The sequence below is a fragment of the Hyaena hyaena genome, unplaced genomic scaffold (assembly GCF_003009895.1).
Source record: "Hyaena hyaena isolate Hyena2069 unplaced genomic scaffold, ASM300989v1 scaffold_12, whole genome shotgun sequence".
NCBI classification, from domain to species: Eukaryota; Metazoa; Chordata; class Mammalia; order Carnivora; family Hyaenidae; genus Hyaena; species Hyaena hyaena.
The window spans coordinates 4,736,400-4,761,982 of NW_024080644.1; the positions used below are offsets into that span (position 1 = coordinate 4,736,400).

At 36.3% G+C, this 25,583-nt stretch overlaps 1 protein-coding gene across 2 annotated transcripts in view; it reads right to left on the minus strand.

Moving 5' to 3' along the window:
• The window catches only part of SYTL5 (synaptotagmin like 5), a 105,136-nt gene that overhangs the window by 53,721 nt on the left and 25,832 nt on the right, over positions 1 to 25,583 (minus strand). For both annotated transcript variants that reach the window (XM_039256380.1, XM_039256376.1), the window contains exon 3: positions 214 to 329. In XM_039256380.1, the coding sequence (XP_039112311.1) occupies positions 214 to 329 (116 nt within the window). The remainder of the gene's footprint in view (positions 1 to 213; positions 330 to 25,583) is intronic.

Consider the following 25,583-nt stretch of genomic DNA (forward strand, 5'->3'; position numbering starts at 1 on the left):
AGCTATACAGAAAAATCACCGCGGATTTTCTGTTCTACTGATGTCCTCTTGCCTTGTATGAATTACAGATTTACATTTCATGCTGAGTTTTGCCATGACCTAAGGGATTTAGGAGATTCAACTATGTTTATCTGCAACATATACAGGGAAATTATTTAGCCCATAAAAATAAAAATTAAAACAGTTTTGAGGCCAAGTAAGTGCTTTAGTTACCTGGACTTCTTCTTAAGATGGACTGTCGGACTACATCAGTGCCCAGAACATTGACCTGCTTAAAACGCTTTGCCTTTTCTTCAAAAAACCATTCACCAGTTACAATTCTTAGCTGCCTACTCAAGAGAAAAGGAGAGAGCATTGAAATTCAGTTTTTTAGCCAAATAATTAACTCTCAAAAATCCCTAATTGAGTAAAATATAGCCAGTCATTTACAGAATCGATCTCAATATCTAGAGTATTTTATGGTGATTATAATGGCAACTGTTAGTTGAATGTATACTATATACTGGGTACTTTCTAATTGCTCTTCATACTTCATATATTTTTATTCACATAACAACTCTATGTAAATATTATTACCCTCATTTTATAGATGAGTAAATTGACACTTAGAGCAATAAAATGACATGTCTCCTATCACATAGCTAATAAGTAACAGGGCCAGGATCCCATTCCAAGCAGTCTAGTCTAGGGCTCAAGTTCTTAACCATCGCATGAGAGGGCAAATAATCTTCAACGGAAACAATGGGGGATGAGGGAAGGTTTGGAATTACAAAAGGGCCACAATTAGACTCTGTTTTAGAATGATACCGTGATGTACTATGATGATTGGCTTAGAGTAAAGAGCAAGTGAGGAACAAGGCAGGTTGGCAAAGGCAATAGTCCCAGGAGAGAGATGAGAAGAGCCGTGCTGGGGCAATGGCAAGACTAAGAGAAATGAAGAGATAAATTAAAAATGTAGGAGGTAGAAAGGTCTGCCTGGATTTCACAACCAAGTGAATGCTAAAGGTGGAAAAGAAGAATCTTTGAACAATCAAACGCATTTTTTTTAAAGCTCCACCTACAGTGATAACACAAAACTGTTTACTCCAGTTACAAAGGTTATTTACCATTCTCTGAACATGTATTACAGAGGTGTTGGTAAAGAAGTGTTCAACTACTATGGTCTGAACACTTCTACAGAGGACTGTACTGGAATGAAGGTTGAAAAGTAGCATTCGGTCATATAATGAAAATCTCTGAATGTTATGGAAAGGAGCTAGAATGAACTCTTCGTTTTTCTAAAGTTCTGGTTGGATTATATAATCTCTGGAGCATCATGTAGACAAAGGAGAAACCAGAGCGAGGCCAATTAGGAACTTACTACAATAGATGGAACAGGAAATGGTGAAGATGTGTATCAGTGATGATAAGAAAGATACAGGGTGAAAAGAAAGATACACACTCTTGGGCCACTGAGAGTGATAATCAGCAAATTGGTGACAAGTCAGTCACAGTGGCTGGAGAAAAGCAGCTGAGAGTCAACTTGAGATTTCTAGCCCCAAGAATCATATACATGTTATTCAGTAAATTGACTTAGAAATTAATAACTGGATCCTAAATTTAAAAAATCACTCCAGAAAAATGTGTCAATATATTCCCCACAGCAACTACACTGAAATGCTACTTCTGAATATAAAAGACAAAATTAAATATTATATGAAACACAGTTCCACTACTGGAGAAAAAATTGAAAATGTTATCCTTGGAGCAAGTTATTCATTGAAAGGAAAGACTATATATAGCACGTAAATCTCAGATTTACTCCCAAGTAGCTAAATCGCCTGTTGAGAAGCAAGGGCTCCTGGATTAGTTACAAACTACATAGGATATATTAATGGAATATATCAAATCTAAGAAGATCTAATCAACCAAAACCAAATGCTTGAATGGGTTAAACTATTTCTGGATACATCTCAAGATTCCACAGCCTTATGTATCATTACTTACGTTGGAAATATAGGTGCTAATTGTGCTATTCTGAATTCTAAAGATAACTCTTCACGGTTCCTGTCCTTTAGTTATTCAGCCAAATGCTAATGTAGGTACTGCTATGACTGAACTCTGCTAATGGAATTGAAGTTACTAAGCAGCTGACCTTAAAATAGGGAGATTGCGCTAGGTTATCTAGGTGAACCTGAAGTAATCAGAGAGCCCTTAAAAACAGGAAGAGGAGGAGCAAGTCAGATCTGCAATGCTGCAATGCTACAGAACGGGAAGTCAGATTCCAAATGTGAGAAAGACTTGACACATTAAGAAGGCTCTGAGATATAAATGTTCACATGCAAGGGCCACAGAGAGAGGGTTCTTGGAGCAAAGGCTGCCTCTCCGCAAACAGCAAAGAAGGAAATAGGAGCCGCATTCCTATGGCCATAAGGGATCAGATTCTGCCTACCAAAGTGAACTTGGAAGTGAAATCTTTCCAAAGCCTTCCAATAGGAGCTTAGCTAGCAACACCTTGATTTTAGCCTTGTGAACCCTGAGTAGAGGAAGAGACCAAGTCAAGCCAGATTTCTGAGCTACAGAACTGGGAGATAATATATTTACACTGTTTTAAACTGTGAAATTTGTTATGATGGCAATAGAAAAGTAAAACAATAATTAAACACAGAAATATATTTGTTTGCATATTCAACTCAGGAAATCAGGGCAGCTGGGTGGCTGAGCTGGTTAAGCATCCAACTCTTGATTCTGACTCAGGTCATGATCCCAGGACTCATGGGTTCAAGCCCTGCATCAGGCTCTGTGCTGACAGTGTGGAGCCTGCTTGGGAGTCTCTCCCTCTCTCTGTGCCTCTCCTGCACTTGTGCTCTCCCTCTCTCCCTCAAAATAAATAAATAAACATTAAAAAATTCAACTCAGGAAATGACTTGCACAGGTTATGAGAAAATAACTACAGAAACTTCAGAAGACCAAACATGGGCAGAGGTTAGCAAATAATGGGGTGTGGGCAAAATTTACCACACTGCCTATTTTGTATGGATTAGGAGCTAGGAATGGTGTTTACACTTTTTAATGGTTAAAAAAATCAAAAGAAAAATATTTCATGACACATAAAATTAAATGAATTATATTCAAAATTCAGTGTCCATGAGTTAAGTTTTATCGGAATACAGCCATGCTCATTTGTTTACATAGTCTCTGACCCCTTTTCTACTGTAAGTGCATAGTTGAATAGTTTTAGCAGAGACCACATAGCCTTCAAAATCCACAATATTTACTCTCAGGAATTTTATGTTTTAAAAATTTGACAACCTCTTCAATAGGACAGGGTTTACCCAAAAAGAAAGAACAAGGGAAATAATATAGGTCAGCAGTTGAAAACCACCCAGTAGCTGCATACCTAAATCTCCCCCGTGTGTGTGTGTGTGTGTGTGTGTGTGTGTGTGTGTGTGTGTGTTTTAATGTTCCTGGGATATGGGGTGGGGTGGATAGCATGCCAACAGCAGTTTTATATGTGACAGGTAAAATGGGACACAACCACTCTATAGGCTCCAGGAAATGGTCCTCCACATCATCTTTACCACATATGCCTAGAGCTGCCAACACCTAATACAAATAAAGTCTTCCCAGAATTGTTAGTCACTACCTCTTGCTCTCCTTGTAAAAACAGTAACTATAATCCCTGTATTTGCTCAACTCAGATATGCATTTGAATCATTTGTCATTTCAGAGCTCTGCTACATCAGAGCCATCTCTTGGGATTATGCTTCTGCCACCTTCTCAGGTCCTAGAGGTACATGGGGGTCTTGTTGGAAGAAAGGGAAACTAACACCTAGTGAGCGTACACCATGTACCAAGTAATGTGCTAGGCACTTTATATATAGCTCTAATCCTCACTATAAGCCATAAAGTAGCTATCATTAGTCTCTATTTCAGATGAGGAAACCAAAGCTCCCAAAGGTTAAATAACATACCAATGTTAAAAAGGTATTATGGCAGAAACAAGATTTATACGGAAAGCTCATACCCTTTGCATTTGGCTAAATTGTCAAAAAAAAAAAAAAAAAAAAGAACTCATAGCTGTCAGCTGTAACAAGGCTTTAAGTAAAGATGCAAACTTAATAAAAGCCAAGGAACAATATGCAGCATTTCATAGGATGGGCTATGACTACACGTGTGTATACATACACATCCACACATGTGCATTGGGGGTAGAGTGATAGGAATGAAGGAGGGGTGAAAGAGGAGAGAAAATAAACATGACACCCACTGTGAAATTTATATCCCTATCAGTCACATCCATCTACTACTAGAAAAATACAAAGCTTGGTATATATTTGGTGTTTCCTCTAAGTCATGCTCTAAAAAATGAGTTTGACTGAAACTAAGTGAGTTACACTCATTATTTGTTATTAGTGATTACTTAGAATTTTCTAGGCCCTAATTTTCTTTAACGTTGAACTCTTGGGACTTCAAACTTTCACTTAGAAATTTATGTAAGTGTAAAGTCAAGATAAGTTCTCCTAAGATTTATAGAGGGAAAATAGGTAATCTTATCCTAAAAAAAAAAAAAAAAAAAAAAAGAATATGACCAAAATATTCGTTTTCCTTGTTATCTTCTATTAACTACTGGAGACATCTGAGATATGTTCATTAGATATGCTGAGATAAGATAAGGGTTTCCTTATTATTCATAAGAAAGCTAATTAGATTTACAAATTTATTCATTACACATCAAATATTTATTGTATTTTTACTTAGCCTTCTGCTAAGGCTAGGAGTAAAGATGCAAAGGACTGTGGCCTTACAGAGATGATGAGCTATATTTATTCCTTTCTAAATACAAAAATTAATAAACAAATCCCGGACACCTTATGGTAAAACTGCAGAATCTTCAAGAAAAAAAGAACATCTTACAAACAGAAAGGGAAAATTCCCCAAATTACATACTAAGGATGACAATTAGAATGACAGTTGACTTCCAATAGTAGTACTGAAATCCAGAACCCAGTCAATGATATCTTCAAGGTTCTGACAGAAAATAACCCTAAAATTGCATATACAGAAAACCATTGTTCAGGAATGAGGTGAAATAAAAAAAATTTTTCAGCAAAATAAAGGCTGAAATAATTTATCATCAACAGTTTCACTAAAGAAACTTCTAAAGATTGTACTTCAGAAGAGGTAAATTAGATCTGAGATCTAAAAAGAAACAATGATAAATCTAATTAGTAAAACATGTGGATAAATCTAAGAAACACTGATATATAAACAATTATAATACCTGAAACGAATTTTGAAAATATATGTCTAAACAAACAAACAAAACAGCAAGAAAACAAAATGATATGTCTAAAACAGAACAAAATCCTCAGCTAACATCATTTTCAATGGGGAAAAATTGAGAGCTTTCACTCTGAGATCAGGAACACGACAGGGATGTCCACTCTCACCACTGTCGTTTAACATAGTGCTGGAAGTCCTAGCATCAGCAATCAGACAACAAAAGGAAATGAAAGGCATCGGAAGTGGCAAAGAAGAAGTCAAACTTTCACTTTTCGCAGACGACATGATACTCTACATAGAAAACCCAACAGACTACATCAGAAGTCTTACTAGAACTGACCCAAGAATTCAGCAAAGTCGCAGGGTACAAAATCAACGTACAGAAATTGGTTGCATTTTTATACACCAATAATGAAGCAACAGAAAGAGAAATCAAGAAACGGATCCCATTCACAATGGCACAAAAAAACATAAAATACCTAGGAATAAACCAAACCAAAGATACAGGAAATCTGTATGATGAAAACTATAAACAACTTATGAAGGAAATTGAAAAAGACACAAAGAAATGGAAAAAGATTCCATTCTCATGGGTCAGAAAAATAAATATTGTTAAAATGTCATTACTATCCAAAGCTATCTACACATTCAATGCAATCCCAATCAAAATTGCACCAGCATTCCTCTCAAAGCTAGAACAAACTATCCTAAAATTTGTATAGAACTACAAAAGACCCCAAATAGCCAAAGTAATATTGAAGAAGAAAACCAAAATGGGAGGCATCAACATCCCAGACTTTAGCCTCTACTACAAAGCTGTCATCATCAAGACAGTATGGTATGGGCACATAAACAGACACATAGACCTTCAGAATAGAATAGAGAACTCAGATTTGGACCCAAAAATGTACAGCCAACTAATCTTTGACAAAGCAGGAAAGAGTATCCAATGGAAAAGAAGACAGCCTCTTTAACAGATGGTGCTGGGAGAACTGGACAGCAACGTGCCAAAGAATGAAACTAGATCATTTTCTCACAACATACACAAAAAATAAACTCAAAAAGGATCAAGGACCTGAATGTGAGACAGGAGACCATCAAAACCCTAGAGGAGAAAGCAGGAAACAATCTCCTTGACTTCAACTGCAGCCATTTCTTACTTGACATAGCCCCAAAGGCAAGGGAATCAAGAGCAAAAATGAACTATTGGGACCTCATCAAGATAAAAAGCTTCTGCACGGCAAAGGAAACAATCCACAAAACTAATAGTCAACTGACAGAATGGGAAAAGACAGTTGCAAATGACATATGAGATAAAGGGCTAGTATCCAAAATCTATAAGGAACTCACCAAACTCCACACCTGAAAAACAATCCAGTGAAGAAATGGGCAGAAGACATGAACAGACACTTCTCCAAAGAGGACATCCAGATGGCCAACAGACACACGAAACAATGCTCAGTGTCCCTTATCATCAGGAAAATGCAGATCAAAACCACACTGAGATACCACCTCACACCAGTCAGAGTGGCTAAAATGAGCAAATCAGAGGACTCTAGATGCTGGTGAGGATGTGGAGAAACAGGCACCTTCCTACACTGTTGGTGGGAATGTAAACTGGTGCAGCCCCTCGGGAAAACAGTGGGGAGGTTCCTCAAAAAATTAACACTAGAACTCCCCTATTGCCCAGCAATAGCACTGCTAGGAATTTACCCAAGGGATACAGGAGTGCTGATGCATAGGAGCACATGTATCCCAATGTTCATAGCAGCACTCTCAATAATAGCCAAATCACGGAAAGAGCCTAAGTGTCCATCAAATGATGAATAGATCCAGAAGATGTGGTTTATCTATACAATGGAATACTACATGGCAATGAGAAAGAATGAAATCTGGCCATGTGTAGCAACATGGATGGAACTTGAGGGTGTTATGCTAAGTGANAGTTGGGGAGAGGGAGGGAGGCAAACCATGAGAGACTCTTGAATGCTGAGAACAAACTGAGGGCTGAGGGGGGTGGGGGAGAGGGGAAGGGGGGTGATGGGCATGGGGGAGGGCACTTGTTGGGATGAGCACTTGGTGTGATATGGAAACCAACTTGACAATAAACTATTTAAAAAATAAATTAAATAAATAAATAAATAAACAAACCAGAACAAAAAGTATATATAAGCCAGGGAGAAGATATTTGAAGTTTAAGAATATCAAGTTCTTTTTTATTAATTAGAAGAAAACTAAAACTATTGACTAGTAAAATTAAATGCTGAATTTTGTGATTTTTAGGATAACCACTGAAAATAAAAACTCATAAATAATATCTGCACTAGTAGAAAAAATAAAATGGAATGAGAAAAACATACTTTAATCAATCTGTAGAAAGTATAAATAAAAGCAAAATCTATAGGTAATCCACAAAGGCAAATATTACAGTGATTGCAATAATAGAAACAAATGTACATATTATTGTAATTACTATGAATGTAAGAAGCCTAAACCATAGTTTAAGAAAAATATTGTCAGATTAAACTTTAAAAATTATATACAATAAATATGTTTAGCATGTATACATATATACAACACATGTATTATGTATATGGCATACATGTATAGCAAATATTTAAATACATACAATTTAAAATAGCATATATGCTATACAGATGAGTCTCACCATAAGCATAAGCATATGGTGACTTCCATGACAGTCTAATGGAAAAATGAGCAATGGACATAGTCATATCACAAAAAAGAACCAAAAAAGGCCAATAAACCTATGAAAAGATTCTCAGCCTCATTAGTAATCAGAAAAATTCGAATGAAAGTCATAGTAGAATATCTAACTATATCTCCAAGTTTGGTAGATGTACAGAAACCATTTGACAAAGTAGAAAGTATCCATTCATGATAAAAAAAAAAAAAAAAAAAAAAAGCCCTCTCCAAAGTAGGCCTAAAGGAAACATACATACCTCAACATAATAAAGGCCATATATGCAAAACCCACAGCCAACATCATACTCAATGGGAGAAAACTGACAGCTTTTCCTCTAAGGTCAGAAACAAGACAAGGATGTTCACTCTCACCACTCTTATTCAACACAATACTGCAAGCCCTGGCGACAGCAATTAGACAACATAAAGGAAAAAAAAAAAGGCATCTAAATTGGTAAGGAAGAAGTAAAACTTCCCTATTTGATGATGACATGATACTACATGTAGAAAACCCTAAAGACTCCACCATAAAAAATTACTAGAATTGATCAATGAATTCAGTAAAGTTGCAGGATACAAAATCAATGTAAAAAAAAAAATCTGTTGCCTTGTTATACACTAATAATGAAGCTGCAGAAAGTGAAATTAACAAAACAATCCCAGTTACAATTGCACCCATAACAATATCTAGGAATAAACTTAACCAAAAAGATGAAAAACCTGTACTCTGAAAACTATAAAACACTCATGAAAGAAATTCAAGATGACGGAAAGAAATGGAAGGACAATCCACGCTCATGGATTGGAAGAACAAATATTGTTAAAATCTCCATAAACAATCTATGGACCAATATCATTTTTCACAGAACTAGAATAATCCCAAAATTTATACGGGACTACCAAAGACCTTGAACAGCCAAAGCAATCTTGAAAAACAAAAACAAAATTCAGGGTACCACAATTCCAGATTTCAAATTATATTACACAGTGGTAGCAATTAAAACAGTATAGTACTGCCATAAAAACAGACACATAGATCAATCAAATAGAACAGGAAACCCAGAAATAAACCCACAGTTATATAGTCAATTAATCTTCAACAAAGGAGGAATGAAAATACAATGAGAAAAAGAGTTTCTTCAACAAATGGTGCTGGGAAAACCAGACAGTCACTTGCAAAAGAATGAAACTGGACCATTTTCTTCACTATACACAAAAGTAAACTCAAAATGGATAAAAGAGTCAAATGTGAAAAGAAAGAAGAAGAAGAAGGCTACTATAAACTTCACTGTTCCTGTCTTTTAGTGAAAAACACTGAAAAATGAACAACAGTTAACCAGTTTTCAAAAATTCAATTTGCAATTTTTTAATTAAAAACAAAAGACCTAAATGTGAGACCTGAAACCAAAAAAATCCTTCAAGAAAGCACAGGCAGTAGTGTCTATGACATCGGCCAGAACAACATTTTTCTAGATATGTCTCCTGAGGCAAGGGAAATAAAAGCAAAAATAAACCACAGTGAAAGAGACAATTAACAAAACTCAAAGGCAATCTAATGAATGGGAGAAGATATTTGCAAATGACCTACCTGATAAAGGATTAGTATCCAACGTATATAAAGAAGTGATACAACTCAACACCCAAAAAACAAATAATCCAATTAAAAAGTGGGTAGAAGACATGAACAGACATTTCTTCAAAGAAGATATACAGATGACCAACAGACAGATGAAAAGATGCTCAGTATCACTCATCATTAGGGAAATGCAAGTCAAAACTACAATGAGATATCACTTCAGATATTCAGAATGGCTAAAATCAAAACACAAGAAATAACAAGTGTTGGTGAGAATGTGGAGGAAAAGGAGCTCTCTTGCATTGCTGGTAGGAAAGCAAATTTGTACAGCCACTATAAAGAACAGTATAGAAGCTTCACAAAAAATTAAAAACAGAACTACCCTATGATCCAGGAATCACACTATTGGGTATTTACCCACAAAATACAAAAAAACACTAATTCAAAGCCATATATGCACCCTATGTTTATTGCAGTATTATTTACAATAGCCAAACTATGGAAGCAACTCAAGTGTCCACTGACAGATGCATAAAGAAGATGTGGTGTGTATACATACACACACGTGCACACATGCACACACAATGGAATATTTAGCCATAAAAAGAATGAAATCTTTCCATTTGTAACAATATAAATAGAGCTAGAAAGTATGATGCTAAGCGAAATAAGTCAGAGAGAGACAAATGCCCTATGATCTCACTCATATGTGATACTTAGGAAACAAATGAGCAAAGGAAAAAAGAGAGAGAGAGAACCCAAGAAAAAAGAAAGCCAACTGTAAAGAACTAATGGTAACCAGAACAGAGGTGGGTGGGGTAAAAGGGGATACGGCGAATGGGGATCAATTTGTCATGATGAAAATAAAACGATATAAAATGGAAAAAAAGAATGTCACAAGAGCATTTTATCTGCCATTATAAACGGAAACAGTATAAATGCCCATCAACAAGAAAATAGATACATTATAGGATGATACAAAGTGAAGATGAATGTAATGGTACTCACATAAATGTGGATAGATTTCACATAAAAAAATGTTGAGCTAATGATGTCACAGAGAATACATACAGTATGATTTCCATTTCTGTAGCACTCAAAAATGAAAAATTAGAAAATATAGTACTTAGGGACATATCCAAATGCAGCAAAATCATAAAGTAAAGGAATGAAAAATAGAAAAGAATATTCTTATCCTTTTTAAAAGAGTTTTTTTTTTAAATATTTGTTTACTTTTGAGAGAGAGACGACATGTGTGAGCAGGGGAGGGGCAGGGAGAGAGGAGGACCGAGGATCTGAAGCAGGTTCTGTGCTGACAGCACAGAGCCCAATGCAGGGTTTGAACTCATGAACTGTGAAAACATGACCTGCGCCAAAGTCGGATGCTTAACTGACTGAGCCACCAAGGGCCCCAAGAATGTTCTCATTCTTAAACTGGGTGATGAATACATGGATACTCCTTTTATTACTGTTTAAATTGTACATATACATTGACAGAGTATCTTGATGTGTATGATATTTTCACATTAAAAAAAAATCCTTCTAGTCTATGTAGGTGTTAAGATACTATTTATTCCACAGTCAACAAAGCTAGATTATGGAAATTTGCTACAGTAGGGGTGATTTTGAAATTACTATGTGGCAACTGTCAATGGATATCAAACCAAAGATCACCAGGAACCCACGTATGGTTGAATGAAGGAAAACACGTACCGTGGAGAAGCAAGGGGCATCTCAGTAACAGGGCATTTGAAAGGATTTAATATAGGATTTGGGCTTACATTAGGTAATTTTGGAGAGAGTTCTAGGGAGCAGAGATTTGATCTAGATTAGATGATGTCAAGAAGTGGGGATAATGCTATGACTGGTGTATTAAGTTTTATGTAGAAGGAGGGCAAGCAAGAACAAGGCTAAAGGTGCAATGGTTAAGGAAGCAGCAGGTCATTGACATGAGTCAAGAAAAGGGGGCCGTTTCATACAATGTGTCTTAAACAGTCACCTTGTTTTTTCTATGCTTAGGCAAGACTATGAATTGTTCATATTTGTCTCACTTCATCATGAGTGCAGAGTAACCTTGTGGGATGCTGATACTCTGAGATTATGTCCAACAGATGAATATCATGGCCTACCTGTGAGTGTCAGTTCATCTCCTAACAGCATCAAAGCCTGCTTGTAAACATCAGACCAGTTTCTAGATGTCAAGGGCTGTATTCCTCTTTCTCAGAACAGAGGACTATACAGTCCCTCCTGCACTCTTTCTGTGTATGTTCCAACCATTGGCACTATCTGCTTTCAAGTTTACTGGCAGAGACTCCTATTTCATCTATTTCAGTAATCATTACCAATCCATTAAAAACCAAAACATCAGTTTCCTCCTTCTTTAAAAGATGAAGACTCTCACAAGGATACACAACAGCATGAAATATAACAACATGGCATGACTATAAGATCAGGTCTGCAACACCACAGAAGTAACTCATTTTTTAGTTCCCTGTTTTGTTTTGTTTTTTTTCTGAGCTCAAGTGGGGTGCTGATTAGGAAAAATGATCATTATGACTGTCTCTGTGGTGGATGGCAACTGCATCAGCTAACATAATCATGTGGAAGTTTGTAGTTCTCATTAAGATAGCAAAATGAACTAGCTGGCTGTTTCAGGGTCCCTTTCATTATGTTTCTACCGTTATATTTAAAACTAGACCTATAGCAACCAACCTGTTAAAATGAGAAGGCATTGTAGAAAATGTCAAGGGCTGCTCAGCCCATTGTAACAGGTAGCCTCCGTCCATCAGTCCTTGCTATAAATCGTGCCAGTGGTCCAGCAATAAAATCTCTTTACTTTTATCCAATCCAAGGTAAATGACAATAAAGGTTGTGCTTCCAACAGATTAAAGAATGAGTCACTTTCTGACTCATCTCATCTCATAGAGGTCAGGGTGAGAATTTCAATTTTATGGTCTATTAAACATGGAGACAGCCCAGTGGCACTGCAGCAGGCTCTCACAACAAACTAAGGGTGTTCACTGCCAATAAAATATCATTCATGCTTCCTTTTTGAAAACCACTCCATAAATAGCAAACAAGATACTTCTAATACTGACAGTTTAAGTCTCCGTGTTCACACAGGCTGGTAGCAGGAATCGAGGAGAAGTAATGGTCTCTTTTCAGCTTTAAAAATCAGGAGGGATTTTACTAAGTCAAAGTAGATACTCATCATGTAAATTTCCAACTGTCATAAAAGGTTAAAAGTATAAGTTGCTGTCACAGAAGCATAAGAATTAATTGAAAGTTCTGTTTCTTCCTCTGGAAATTTGAATGCATAAAAACAGAAATTATACTACTGAGGGGACAATACTGTAATAAACTCATATTCATCCTTAGAGTGAAACCATTGAGGGTAACCCATGTTTTATTTACCTTTGTATTCTTACCTCCTAATGTACCAAGAGGTTATCAATAAATATGGTAGAAGGACGGATGGATACACTGATGGGATCAATTGGCTAGGTGGATTGTTGGGTTTATTAAATTATTGCTTCATCAATAAGAGAAGTGCAAATGACTCAGAAGTTCTGTATTGATACATTAATATCTACTAAGGAAGACAAAGAACTTTCAATTTGTTATTATTTACACTTACATCGTTCTGACAACTTGTACTGTATCGTTGACAGCTGAAAATTTACTCTGTTCAAAGGTCAAATGTATTTGACATGGCTCATGTTTTTTAATGTGTTTTTTTAAACTTATGCTGCTGACAGAAGAAAACCACATTTGTTTCATAACTTTCTTAAGCCTGAAATGCTTTAAGTGGAAAACTACCATTTACTCACTCACTCACTCACTTAGGCATTGTTTTAGGCACTAGAACGACATCAGTAAGCCTTGTAGATAAAAACCCCTGACCTCATGGTTATGAAGCTTATATAGTGGAGGAAGAAAGATAATAAATAGGACTAAGCAGTATTAAGGGGGAAAAAAAAAACACAGGAAGGTGTTGTGTTAGTCTGGGTAGAGTAGCTTCCATAACAAACAACTTCCAAATTCCATTGACTTAACACATTAAAAGTTTATCTCTTATTAATATAACCTAATGTTGATCTGAAAAGATTTAGGGGAAACTTTATGTGAATCAGACATGCAATTACCATCTATAGTGACTAGCAGACCAAATGGTAGCAAAACTTTCACTCAGCAATGTATGAACACACAAAACCCTTAAGATATTATACTGAGAAGTATGCTTCAGTGATTACAAGTGGCATTTAGAAGTTAAAAAACAAAATTCTTCTTCCCATATAGAGGCTTGAAGCAACTCCTGACTGAATGAAGGGCTCATGAGTCACAGTCTCTAGTTACTACTATATGAGCAAATGAGGATCCAGGGTTAGAGAAGAGCGTGAACAGTAATGGAGCAAGAAAAAGAAATGATTTAATACTAGGAATCAAAATAATATTGTATAAGAGTGAGGAAAATAGTTATTGGGAAATGCCTTTTAAGTCCTCAGACTCTGCAATTTGAAGGTAAGTCATTTGTTAAAATTCCATTTTCTTCTTCATTGCCCTGAAATGGTAAGCCCCACCCACCTAGAGTTTGGTGGGAAAAGAGCTAAGTGGAGAAACAAACACAAAAACTTTTATACTCATCCCAACTCTACTAACATACATTCTCACCTTGTAGGGTTCTAATTTCAAGTATAAAATCTAAAATCAATTGCCTCTCTTATCTAATAGGTATATTTTGAAACTCTGAAGCACTATTCCCTAGGAGTAAATATGATCCAACTATAGATCAGTTCTCATAGGGAAAGAGGTTCCAATTTCGCAATCAGCTCAATCTCTGATTTGATTAAGATAATCTTGAATATTTAGTGGTCTTATTCTCTCCTCCTGGAAGTAAAATGTACATTCTCAATGGATACATATTATTACACAGAGTCTCACTAACTTACAATTTTTAAAATACTTTTTCATCAACCAAACGTTATCAGGTTTATGGGAAAACAACATATGCCCAAAACCAAAAGAAACAAAGAAACAAAACATCAGTCCCATAAGAGACTCAGATAATATAACTGTCATTCATAGACTTTTAAATAATGATAAATAATTTATCCAAGAAATTCCAAGAAAAAGTTGAAGGTCAACAGAGAGATAGAATTATAACAAAAGCAAAATGAAAAATCTAAAATTGAAACACAACTAAAGTTATAAATAAGTGTGCTTAACAGCAAATTAGACACAGCCAAAGATAAGATCAGTTAATTGAAAGACAGATCAAATAAACAAAATGAATTCAGAGATATAAAGGGATAAAAAATATGGAAAGGAGAAGAGACATATGAAAACTATTGAATATATAAGAATATGTAGGCTACATATTTGGGGTATTTGGAGTAGAAGATAGAGAAGGGGGAAAAGGCAATATAGGAAGAAATATTATCTGAGAAATATTCAAACATGACAAAAGATATTAATAGTTGCAAATTTAAAACACTCTAGATACCCCAACATGGACAAATATAAAGAAAATCAGACATAGGCTAGATGTGTTATAGAAACTGTGTAAATACAACAGAAAAGGAAAATATTAAAAGTAGACAATGAAAATGTCATTACAGTTGATTCTTGGACAACACAACTTTATGGGTTTTTTTCAAGTTATTTAAATTAGTTAACATTTTAGTGCAATATTGGTTTCAGGCACAGAATTCAGTGATTCATCATTTACATACAACCCTCAGTGCTCAAGATAACAAGTGCCCTCCTAATACCCATCACCCTTCTAGCCCATGCCCTACCCACCTGCCTCCATCAACCCTCAGTTGTTCTCTATCTTTAAGAGTCTCCCATGGTTGGGGAAGCTGGGTGGCTCAGTTGTTTAAGCATCCAACTCTTGATTTAGGCTCAGGACACGATCTCCGGGTTCCTGAGATCAAGCCCCATTTTGGGCTCTGTGCTGACAGCTTGGGATACACTCTCTCCCTCTCTCTCTGCCCCTATCCCCTTGTGCTGTCTCTTAAAATGAATAAAAATTTTAAAAAAGAATCTCTCATCATTTGTTTCACTCTTTTTCCCCCTTCCATATGTACTGATGGTAAAAACAACTTTGAATTGTGTGGCTTCACTTATACGTGGATTTTTTTCAATATACTCTTAAAATTTTTGGAGATTTGTTACAGTTTGAAGAACTCAGAGGAAATGCAGAGCCTAGAAATATTTTAAAAATTAAGGAAAAGCTATGTCATGAACTGCATAAAATATATGTGGACACTAGTCTATGTTATCATTTGCTACCATAATGTATATACAAATATATCATAGAAAGTTAAACTTTATCAAACTTTATGTACACAAAGATTTAGAGACCATACACGGCACTATTTGCAGTTAAGAAAAACGTATACAAAAGTAAAGATGCAGTATTAAATCATGACTGAATAAAATTATCTGTAGTATAAACTCTACTACTGTAGTAATTCTGTAGCCACCTCCTGTTGCTCTTGTGGTGAACTGAAGTGTTGCAAGTATCTACTTAAGATGTCATGTGACCCTAATTATCTCCCCATGAATAGTTCATCTCTACAATAAACCACGTATCACAGTAAAAAGTGATCCCTCATGGTTCTCATATTTTTTGGGCTTAGTGCAATACCTCAAACCTCAAATGACACCAATGGACTCATACAAAGAGCCACTAGTGATGCTGGAAGTGCTCCCAAAAAGTAAAGTCATGATATTCTAAGAACAAGATGAATTGCTTGCTATGTACCACAGACTGAGGGCTGCGGCTGTGGTTGCCCGCCAATTAAAGATACATGAATCCAGTGTAAGGATCACTCTACAAAAGATAAAAAGAAACTCATGAAGCCATTGCTGCAGTTACACCAGCTGGTGGGAAAAACTTGCACTTTTTGCAAAATAACTCTCTGTCTTGTATTAAAAATGTGGCTTTTATGTAGATGCAGGCTTGACCTAAGAAAGGTATAACCTAGAGACGCTAATATGATTTGGGGAAAGAATGAAATTGTTATATGACTTAAAGCAAAAGAAAGGTGAAGACTCTAAAGCTGGAGAATTTAATGCCAGCAAAGGATGGTTTGATAATTTTAGAAAGAAGTTCACCTTAAAAATAAATGCCAAGATAACAGGAGAAGCAGCTTTAGCCAACTAAGAGGCAGCAGATGTGTTCCCAGAAGCACTTATAAACTCATTGAGGAGAAACGATATTTGCTTGAATAGGTTTTTAATGCAGATGAAAGTACCCCTATTCTGGGGGGAAAATATCACAAAGGACATTTGTTAGGAATGAAGAAAAGCAACACTAGGGTTTAAGGCAGGAAGGGGTAGGCTAACTGTACTGTTTTGTGCAAATGCAGATGGGTTTATGATCAGGACTGCCCTTATCTATAAAGCTGCTAATCTCCTAACCTTGAAGAAAAAAGAGAAACATCAGCTGCTTGTGTTTTGGTTGTACAACAAGAAGGTCTTAACAATGAGAACCCTGCTTCTAACTTGGTTTCATAGATGCTTGTCCCTAAAGTCATAAAGTACCTTGACAGTAAAGTACTGCCTTCTAAAGTTCTTTTGATTTGCACAACACCCCTGACCACCCAGAATACCATGAGTTCAACACCAAGGGCACTGAAGTGGTCTGCTTGCCCCCAAACACAATGTCTAGTTCAGCCTCTAGAGCAGGGGGTTTTAAGAACATTTAAGGCTCATTATCCATCGTACTCTATGGAATGGATTGTCAACATTATGGAAGAGAACCCTGACAGAGAAAACAGGAAAGCATGGGAAGATTATACCATTGCAGATGTCATTGTTGTTATAGGAAAATCCATGAAAGCCATCGACCCCAAATAAGAACCTTCTGCTGGAGAAAACTGTGTACAGGTGTTGTGCATGACTTCACAGGATTTATACAGAGCTAGTCAAGGAAATCGTGAAAGAGATTGTGGCTATGGCAAAAAAGGTGAGCGGTAAAGGGTTTCAAGGTATGACTCTTAGAGACGTTCAAGAGCTGACATCACATCACAGAAATTAATGGAAGATGATTTGATGGAGATGAGCGTTGAACCAGAACAGATGATGAAGAATAAGACACAGAAGTGGTGCCAGAAAACAAAACGACGTTAGATAACTGAACAGAGCTGTTTCCATTACTCAAGATGGTCTTTGGCTTCCTTTACAACATGGACCTTCCATGATATGGGTACTGAAACTAAAGCAAACCACGGAAAAAGGGTTGGTACCATATAGAAATATTTTTAGAGAAATGAAAAAGCAAAAGGGTCAGAAATTATAGGGGGTGCCTGTTTCTCCTGCCTTGTCTTGCACCCCCTCCCCCTCTTCAGCCTCTGCCAGCCCTGAGACAGCATGACCAACCCTTCCTCTTCCTCCTTAGCCTACCTAACAGGAAGATGACAAGGATAAAGACCTTTATGATGATCTACTTCCACTTAATGGACAGTAAATAATCATCATGCTGTACAGCTAATAAACTTCTATGTTCAGAGTTTAATAAATGTATCTGTTACATACATGTGTGTGTCTGTGTGAAAATCTAGTTAATAATTGTACAAGAAATGTAGGAGACATTTTTGTGTCATCGTCACCATTGCTTAAGTATTCACTGTGTAGAACACTGTGTGCAAGACATGTATGGAAGTGGTCAACCTATGCTCATGTAGGCATAAGGTAAGTGATATTTAACATACAATGAACAATGTATTAGTTGTCTTACATCTTCTAACTTAGCTTTCAAAGAAGTACATTACCTTACATTAAGCTTCTCTCTCCTAACTGGAGAAACTGTGTGTATCAGCCTATCATCACAGGAGAGTGGTTTTAAAAATGTAACAGTGTTTCTAAAACTGTATTATTAATATGACTGCAATACTGTAGGCCATAAAGACTTTATAACCATTCATTCATTCATTCGTGTATAGGCTAGGCTGCTATGAAGCAAGAGTGCTGATTATGCTAGCCTACCAAAAAGCAATCATATTGCTGCTTCTTCATTTATCAATGCATGAGTTGCTATACCTGCAAATAAATGTTAATTTCTTTTTCACATTACCTTCTTATTTTTGAGGTCTACTGTTAATAATATATACAACATCTACAGTATTTTATATCATAGAAGACAATATTGGTGGAGGTACTGACAGGTGATTCATCTTATAAACAGATGATGTAAACTGAGCTTACAGTACTGATAAACACAGTACAGTACTGTAAATGTATTTTCTCTATGATTTTCTAGTTCATTTTTATTGTCAAAATATAGTATATAATACATTTAACTTAAAAAATTTGTGTTAATAAATGGTTTATGTTATTGGTAAGGCTTCTGGTCAGCAGAGCCTATTAAGTTTTCAGGGAGTCAAAAGTTATACATAGATTTTTGACTATGTGGGTGGTCAGTGCCCCTAATCCCACATTTTTCAAGGGTCAACAGTACCTTCAAAAAAAGCAACAATAAAGTGGCATCTGACTTCCTAACAGAAGCACTGGAAACCAGGAGCCAATGCAATAAAGTCTTCAAATGAGTGAAAGTTAGTAACTTCTAACCTAGAGTTCAACAACCACCAAAAACATGCTAGAAAATTAAGGATAAAGTAAAGCATTGCTTAAAAAAGGGGGGGGGTATTTATCACCAGGAGAACTACACTAAAGGAAATACCAAAGGGTACTCCTTAGGCAGGAGAAATTATTCCAAAATGAAACACAAAACGTAGTAATAAAAAAATACAGAGCAATGGAAAGAGTAACAGTGCAATAAATCTAAGTAAATACTGACTATAAAATAACAATACTATCTTGTGGGATTAAGTATATTAGTCTGAATGTCTGTGTCCCCCTTGCAATTCATGTTGAAACACAATTGCAATGTGTTGGTATCTGGGAGTGAAGCCTTTGGCAGGTGACTGTTGTCCTTATAAAGAGCCCCCAGAGACCTTCTTTGCCCCTTTCACAGTGTGAGGACCCAACGAGAAGACAGCTGTCTATGAACCAAGAAGCAGGCCCTCAGCAGACAACGTATCTGCCAGAACCTTGATCTTGGACTTCTCAGTCTCCAAACATTTGTGTTGTTTATAAGCCACCTGGTCTATGTTATTCTGTTACAGCTGTCTGAATAGACTAAGATAAAGAATATATGGGTATCTCGTAAGTACAAATATGTATGTATGTATGTATGTATGTACGTGTGTGTGTATAAATATAGATAGATATGCAGATATTTAAATGTACAGTAGCACCAGAAGGGGAGTACAGGGAGTTAAAGGATTTTAACATTCCAGTACTTCCTGGAACTTCAAGAAGTACTCATTTATATTAGATTTTAATAAGTCAAGTATGTATAACCTCTTGAGTAATCATCAGATGAGTGATAAAAAAAACTATGAATAATAGAGAAGAGAAATAGAAAGAATATTTAGACAACCTAATGAAGGCAAATAATTAGAAAAAAGAAAGGAACACATGTGACAAAGAGCAAGTAAAGAGGTGGTAGATTTTAGGTAAAATATGAGTAATTTTTTTAGTACAAACGGGATAAATATCTTAAGTAATGACAATTGTTGGGTAGGATTTAACACACACATGCACAATTGTATGCTACTTACAGAAGAGACACATTAAATATACGGAAACAGAATGGTTGAAAGTAAAAGGATAAAAGAGGATTTACCAATCATACACTAAAAGAAACACGCACACGCGCGCGCGCGCACACACACACAAATGCCGCTGCAGCCATACAACAAATAAACTTTAAGGAAAAAAAATCATAACTAGACATCAGGATCGAGTTTTCATAATGTACACCTATAAAATATCACAATCCAAAATATTTAAGCATTCAAGACTATCACTTTAACATATATAAATAAAATATAATCAGAACTAAAGGGACAGATAGAGGAGTGCCTGGCTGGCTGAGTTGGTAGAACATGTGACTCTTGGTCTTGGGGTTGTGAGTTCGAGACCCATATTGGATATAGAGATTACTTAACAATAAAATCTTGAAGAAGAAGAACTAAAAGGATAGATAGAAAATCCATAATCATTAGTTGAGAGGGTTTAGTATATGCCTCTCTCAGTAACAGATAAAATACATAGATTTAAAAAATCAGTAAGGATATGGGAGATTTGGACAACACAATTAACAAACATCATTAATAGACATATCTAGGACATGCAAATAAACACTGCAGAATTCTTTTTTTCAGTGGTATAGGAAACATTTAACAATGTTGACCATTTGCTGGGCCAAATTTCAAAGACCGAAATCAGAGAGAGTATTTTCTCTGGCCACAATGAAATTAAGCTAGAAATCAATATCAAAAAGAGAGAGAAAATTTTATAAAATTAGAAGAAAGATAATTATAAAGAACTCATAAAGAAAAAGATGATAGAAATTAGAAAACAGAATGAAATAAATGTACTAAAAATAATTGACATAAAAATATGTGGGATGCAGACAAAGCAGTGAAAACAGGAAAATTTATATTCTTAATTGCATATGTTAGAAAAAACAAAGGCTAGAAAATCAAGTATCTAAACATCTGAATCAAAAAAATCATTAATGGAAAAAATGTAGAATGAGATATAAAATATGGAACCTAGATGTACTAAAAGGATGAGAATATATCCATTCAAATATCAGGGAATATAGAAAACTGAAAAGTTTGAATCATCACAGTTTGAAATCACTTGAGAAGGAGTTGGGATCCATATCTCAGTCCAGAGCAAAGGTCACAGAGAAGATTCCCTATGGGGACACAAGGACTTAACATTTATTCACCTAAAAGTCATCCAATACACGTAGGGGAAAATTGAATGATATTGTTCTGAAATAACCTTCTCTTATAGATTGGCCATGCTTTAAAGTGACTTTTCTTAAACAATTCACAATTTAAAAAAAAATTAACCTTTATTTATTTTTGAGAGAAAGAAACAGAGCATGACTGGGAGAGGGAGACGCAGAATCAGAAGCAGGCTCCAAGCTCTGACATGTCAGCACAGAGCCCGATGCAGGACTCGAACTCACGAACAGTGAAATCATGACCTGAGCTGAAGTTGTACACTTAACTGACTCAGTCACCCAGGTGCCCAATTATATTCACAATTTTTAAATGAAATATCCCTGATGCAAATAAATCACTAGCGAAAAATACATTAAATCCAAAGAAAGTGAAAAGAAGGAAACAAAGAAGGCAGAAAGCAACAAAATTCAAAACAAATATGTAATACGGCAAAAAAGACACAAGTATTAGAAAAGAAGAAATAAAACAGTCATTCTTCACAGATGACATGATTGTATATAAATAAAATCTGAAACAGCTCCACAGAAACTGTTATAAATACTAAGTAAATTTTAAAAGATTGCTGAATACAAGCTCAGACTCCCCAGATAAACTGTATTTCCACATACCAACACTCAGAATGTAAAATTTTAAAAAGATACTATCTGGGGCACCTGGGTGGCTCAGCCAGTCGAGCGTCCGACTTTGGCTCAGGTCACGATGTCACAGTTTGTGAGTTTAAGCCCCACACTGGGCATACCGCTATTAGCTCAGGGTCTTCTTCAGATCCTCTGTGCCCCCCTCTCTCTGCTTCTCCCCTGCTCATGCTCTCACTCTCTCTCAAAAATAAACAAACATTTTTAAAAGATACTATCTGTAATAACATAAAAATCAAATGCTGGAAATAAATCTAATAATGTATAAAATTGTACCAGAAGACTATAAAATTTTATTGAGAGATTTAAAAGCAAATAAATAGAGAGGCGCATAGTGTCTATATAAAGAGAGGCTAAATTTTGAAAGATGTCAATACTCCCTCAAAAGCATCTGTTGATATAACCCAATCCCTATAAAAATGCCAGTAGGGTTTATTTTGTGGGAATTGTTAAGCTGATTCTAAAATTTATAGGGAACTATCAGAGGCCAACAAAAACCAGGCACTTTGAACAGAAAGAACAAGGTTGCAAGTCTACTGGATATAAAATTTTATTGTAAAACTACAATAATCAAAACAATGACCTGTGGCACTGTCACAATGTTAGATTAGTCATAAGTAACACTTGGCTTGTGAAAGTGATACTGTAGAACAGTGAAAAAATGATGATAATTTTAATGAATGTTGCTGGGTCATGTGCATATACATATTAAAATATAAAAATAAATCCCTAAATCATAAGCGTAAACAAAAATCAGTTCCAGGTAGGTTGTAGGTCTAAAGGTAAAAGTTAAACCTATAACAATACAGAAGACCACACAGGAGAATATTTTCATGATTTAGAAGTTAGGGCAAGTTTTCTCTAACAGGATACAGGAAAAAAAAAAATCCCACTAATCAAACAGGAAGAGATAAACAAATTGAATTACTAAAAATCAGAGATTTCTGTTCATTAAATGGCACCGTTAAGAGTGAAAAGGCAAGTCGGAAAAGTATCTATAACACAAATAACCAACATGGTTTGTATGCAGAATATAAAAAGCTCCTTCAAATTAGTCAGTCAAAGACAGACAATAGGAAAATAGGCAAGAGACTTGACCTAATACTTCACAAGAAAGGATGTTCAAATGGTCAATAACTATATGAAAATCTTCTCATTCTCGTTAGTAATAAAGAAAATGTAAATTGATCCACTATACACTCAACACAATTATAAAAACAAGTAAAAATGTCAATAACTGCCATTTCTGTGCACTGCTAATGAGAAGGTAATGTGGCACAACCACTTTGGAAAACGATCTGGCATCATCTACTGATGTTCTGTGTATATATCCAACCAAAATGCATACATGTGTGTACCAAGAGACACGTACAAGAATATTTATAGTAACATTATTTGTAAGAGAACTGAAAACATCCCAAATATTCATATAGAATAGTATAGTAATTCACGTAGATTTATTTTTTTTATGTTTGTTTATTTTTGAGAGAGAAAGACAGCATGCAAGCAAGCAGAGGGGAAGAGCAGAGACAGAGGGCGACAGAGGATCCCAAGCAGGCTGTGTTGACACCAGAGAGTCTGATGTGGGGCTCAAACCCACGAACCGTGAGATCATGACCTGAACCAAAGTCTGATGCTTAACCGAATGGGCCACCCAGGTGCCCCTAATTCATGTATATTTCTAAAATGTAACAATATAAAGCAGTAAAAATGAATAGATGACTAATATAGGCAACAAAATACACTAGTCTCACAAGTATAATGTTAACAAAAAGAAATTATAAAGAAACAAATACACATATGTCATTGGGTTTACGTAAAGTATAAAGGAGTCAAAGTTCATCTATGGTGTTAGCAGGATAGTGTTTCTTTTGGGGGATACAAAGGGAGTAGCAACTGGAGTGCCTGAGTGGCTCAGTTGGCTAAGTGTCTGACTTCAGCGCAGGTCATGATCTCACGGTTTGTGGGTAAGAGCCCCGTGTTGGGCTCTGTGCTGACAGCTAGCTCAGAGCCTGGAGCCTGTCTTCCAATTCTGTATCTCCCTCTCTCTCTGATCCTCCTCTGCTCACGCTGTCATTATCTCTCTCTCAAAAATTAAAACATTAAAAAAAAAAAAGGGAATAGCGACTGAGAGGAGGAATGGCAAAGGCTTCTGGGGGTATTAATAATGTTCTATTTCTTTACCTTAGTGATAACTGCACAGACATTGTGATAATTCCCTAAACTGTACACCAGTGCTTCTCAAGCAGGGGCAACTTTTCCTTCAGCAACATCTGCAGGAATTTTTCATGGTCACACTGGAAGGTGGAGGAGGGATGTGACTGGCACCTAGTGGGTAGAGGCCAGGGATATTGCTAAACACTGTCACTCCCCAAATCATATCAACCAAGATATCAGTAATGCTGAAACTGAGAAACTCTCCTGTATACTTGTTACTTGTGTTCTTTTGTGTAAGCTAACTCTAATCAAAGAAACCCAGAAGGCCATTTGTACATGAGTCAATAAAAAACTATGATAGTCTCCCATCCAAGTTTTTCTATTTCTTTCTTTGCTTCTGTTAATTTTTAAATTCGATTTGTTGCCTTCTAGTGGCTGGTCACTGAGAACTGGGAGGGCAAAATGCCCCTGCAAAATTGTGTAGAAGCAAAACTAAAACAGAAAATTCCGTCCATTAATTTATTCTTTCCTTGGTGACTTGTTATCTGACTATACTGGAATGGCCTTTATAGCCAACTCTGAAATACCAAATTAAGGGAAGCAGAACTGGAGAAAGCTATTACAACACACTCAGACAAACTTTCTAAGAAGTGTGCAGAGCTGAAAATGGCGACTTCTGCATTACTTGACTTGCAGATGTATCATGTTACTTTCAACCAGAAACCAAAGTGCATTATTGATCGTTTTTCTGAACAGGCATATGGAGAAATAGCCAAAGGAAACAATTTGGTTTCATGTGAAATTAAGATGTCTAACATTATTTTTGCATCCTGAGTTGTAGACGGCTCACCTCCATTTAGAAAATGCATACAGATTTTGGAATTCTGAGGAAGATGGCTTCCTAAGCTCACCTCATCCCACGGATACAACTAGATCATACCCGCACCAGGGTACATGGCCGGACGATGACCCAAAGACTGGCAGAGCAGACTTTCCACAGCTAAATGTGGACAAGAGGACACATTGAAGAGGGTAGGAGGGGCATAGATGCAGTTGGGACCCACAGGGCTGTCCCTGGGATAAAGTCACGGAGGAGGAGAACCCCACACCAGACACCTCAGGCACGGAGGACCTGCGTGGCGAAGACAAAACCCCGTAACATTTGGCTCTGAAAACCAGAGGGACCTTATTTTCTGAGTTCTTAAAATCAGCGGGGCTTAACACCTGGAACTTTAAAAAAAGGAGGGTGTGGCTCTGGGACAGCCAGGAGGGGGAAAGGAAACTGAGCCCCCATCCTTAAAGAGCACAACAAACAGCTCCACTGAGATATGGCAGAGAAGCAGCAGATTGAAAAACACCTGAGGTATATGGGAAGTAGACTTGTTTCCTCATCTCCGGCATGTGCTGGAG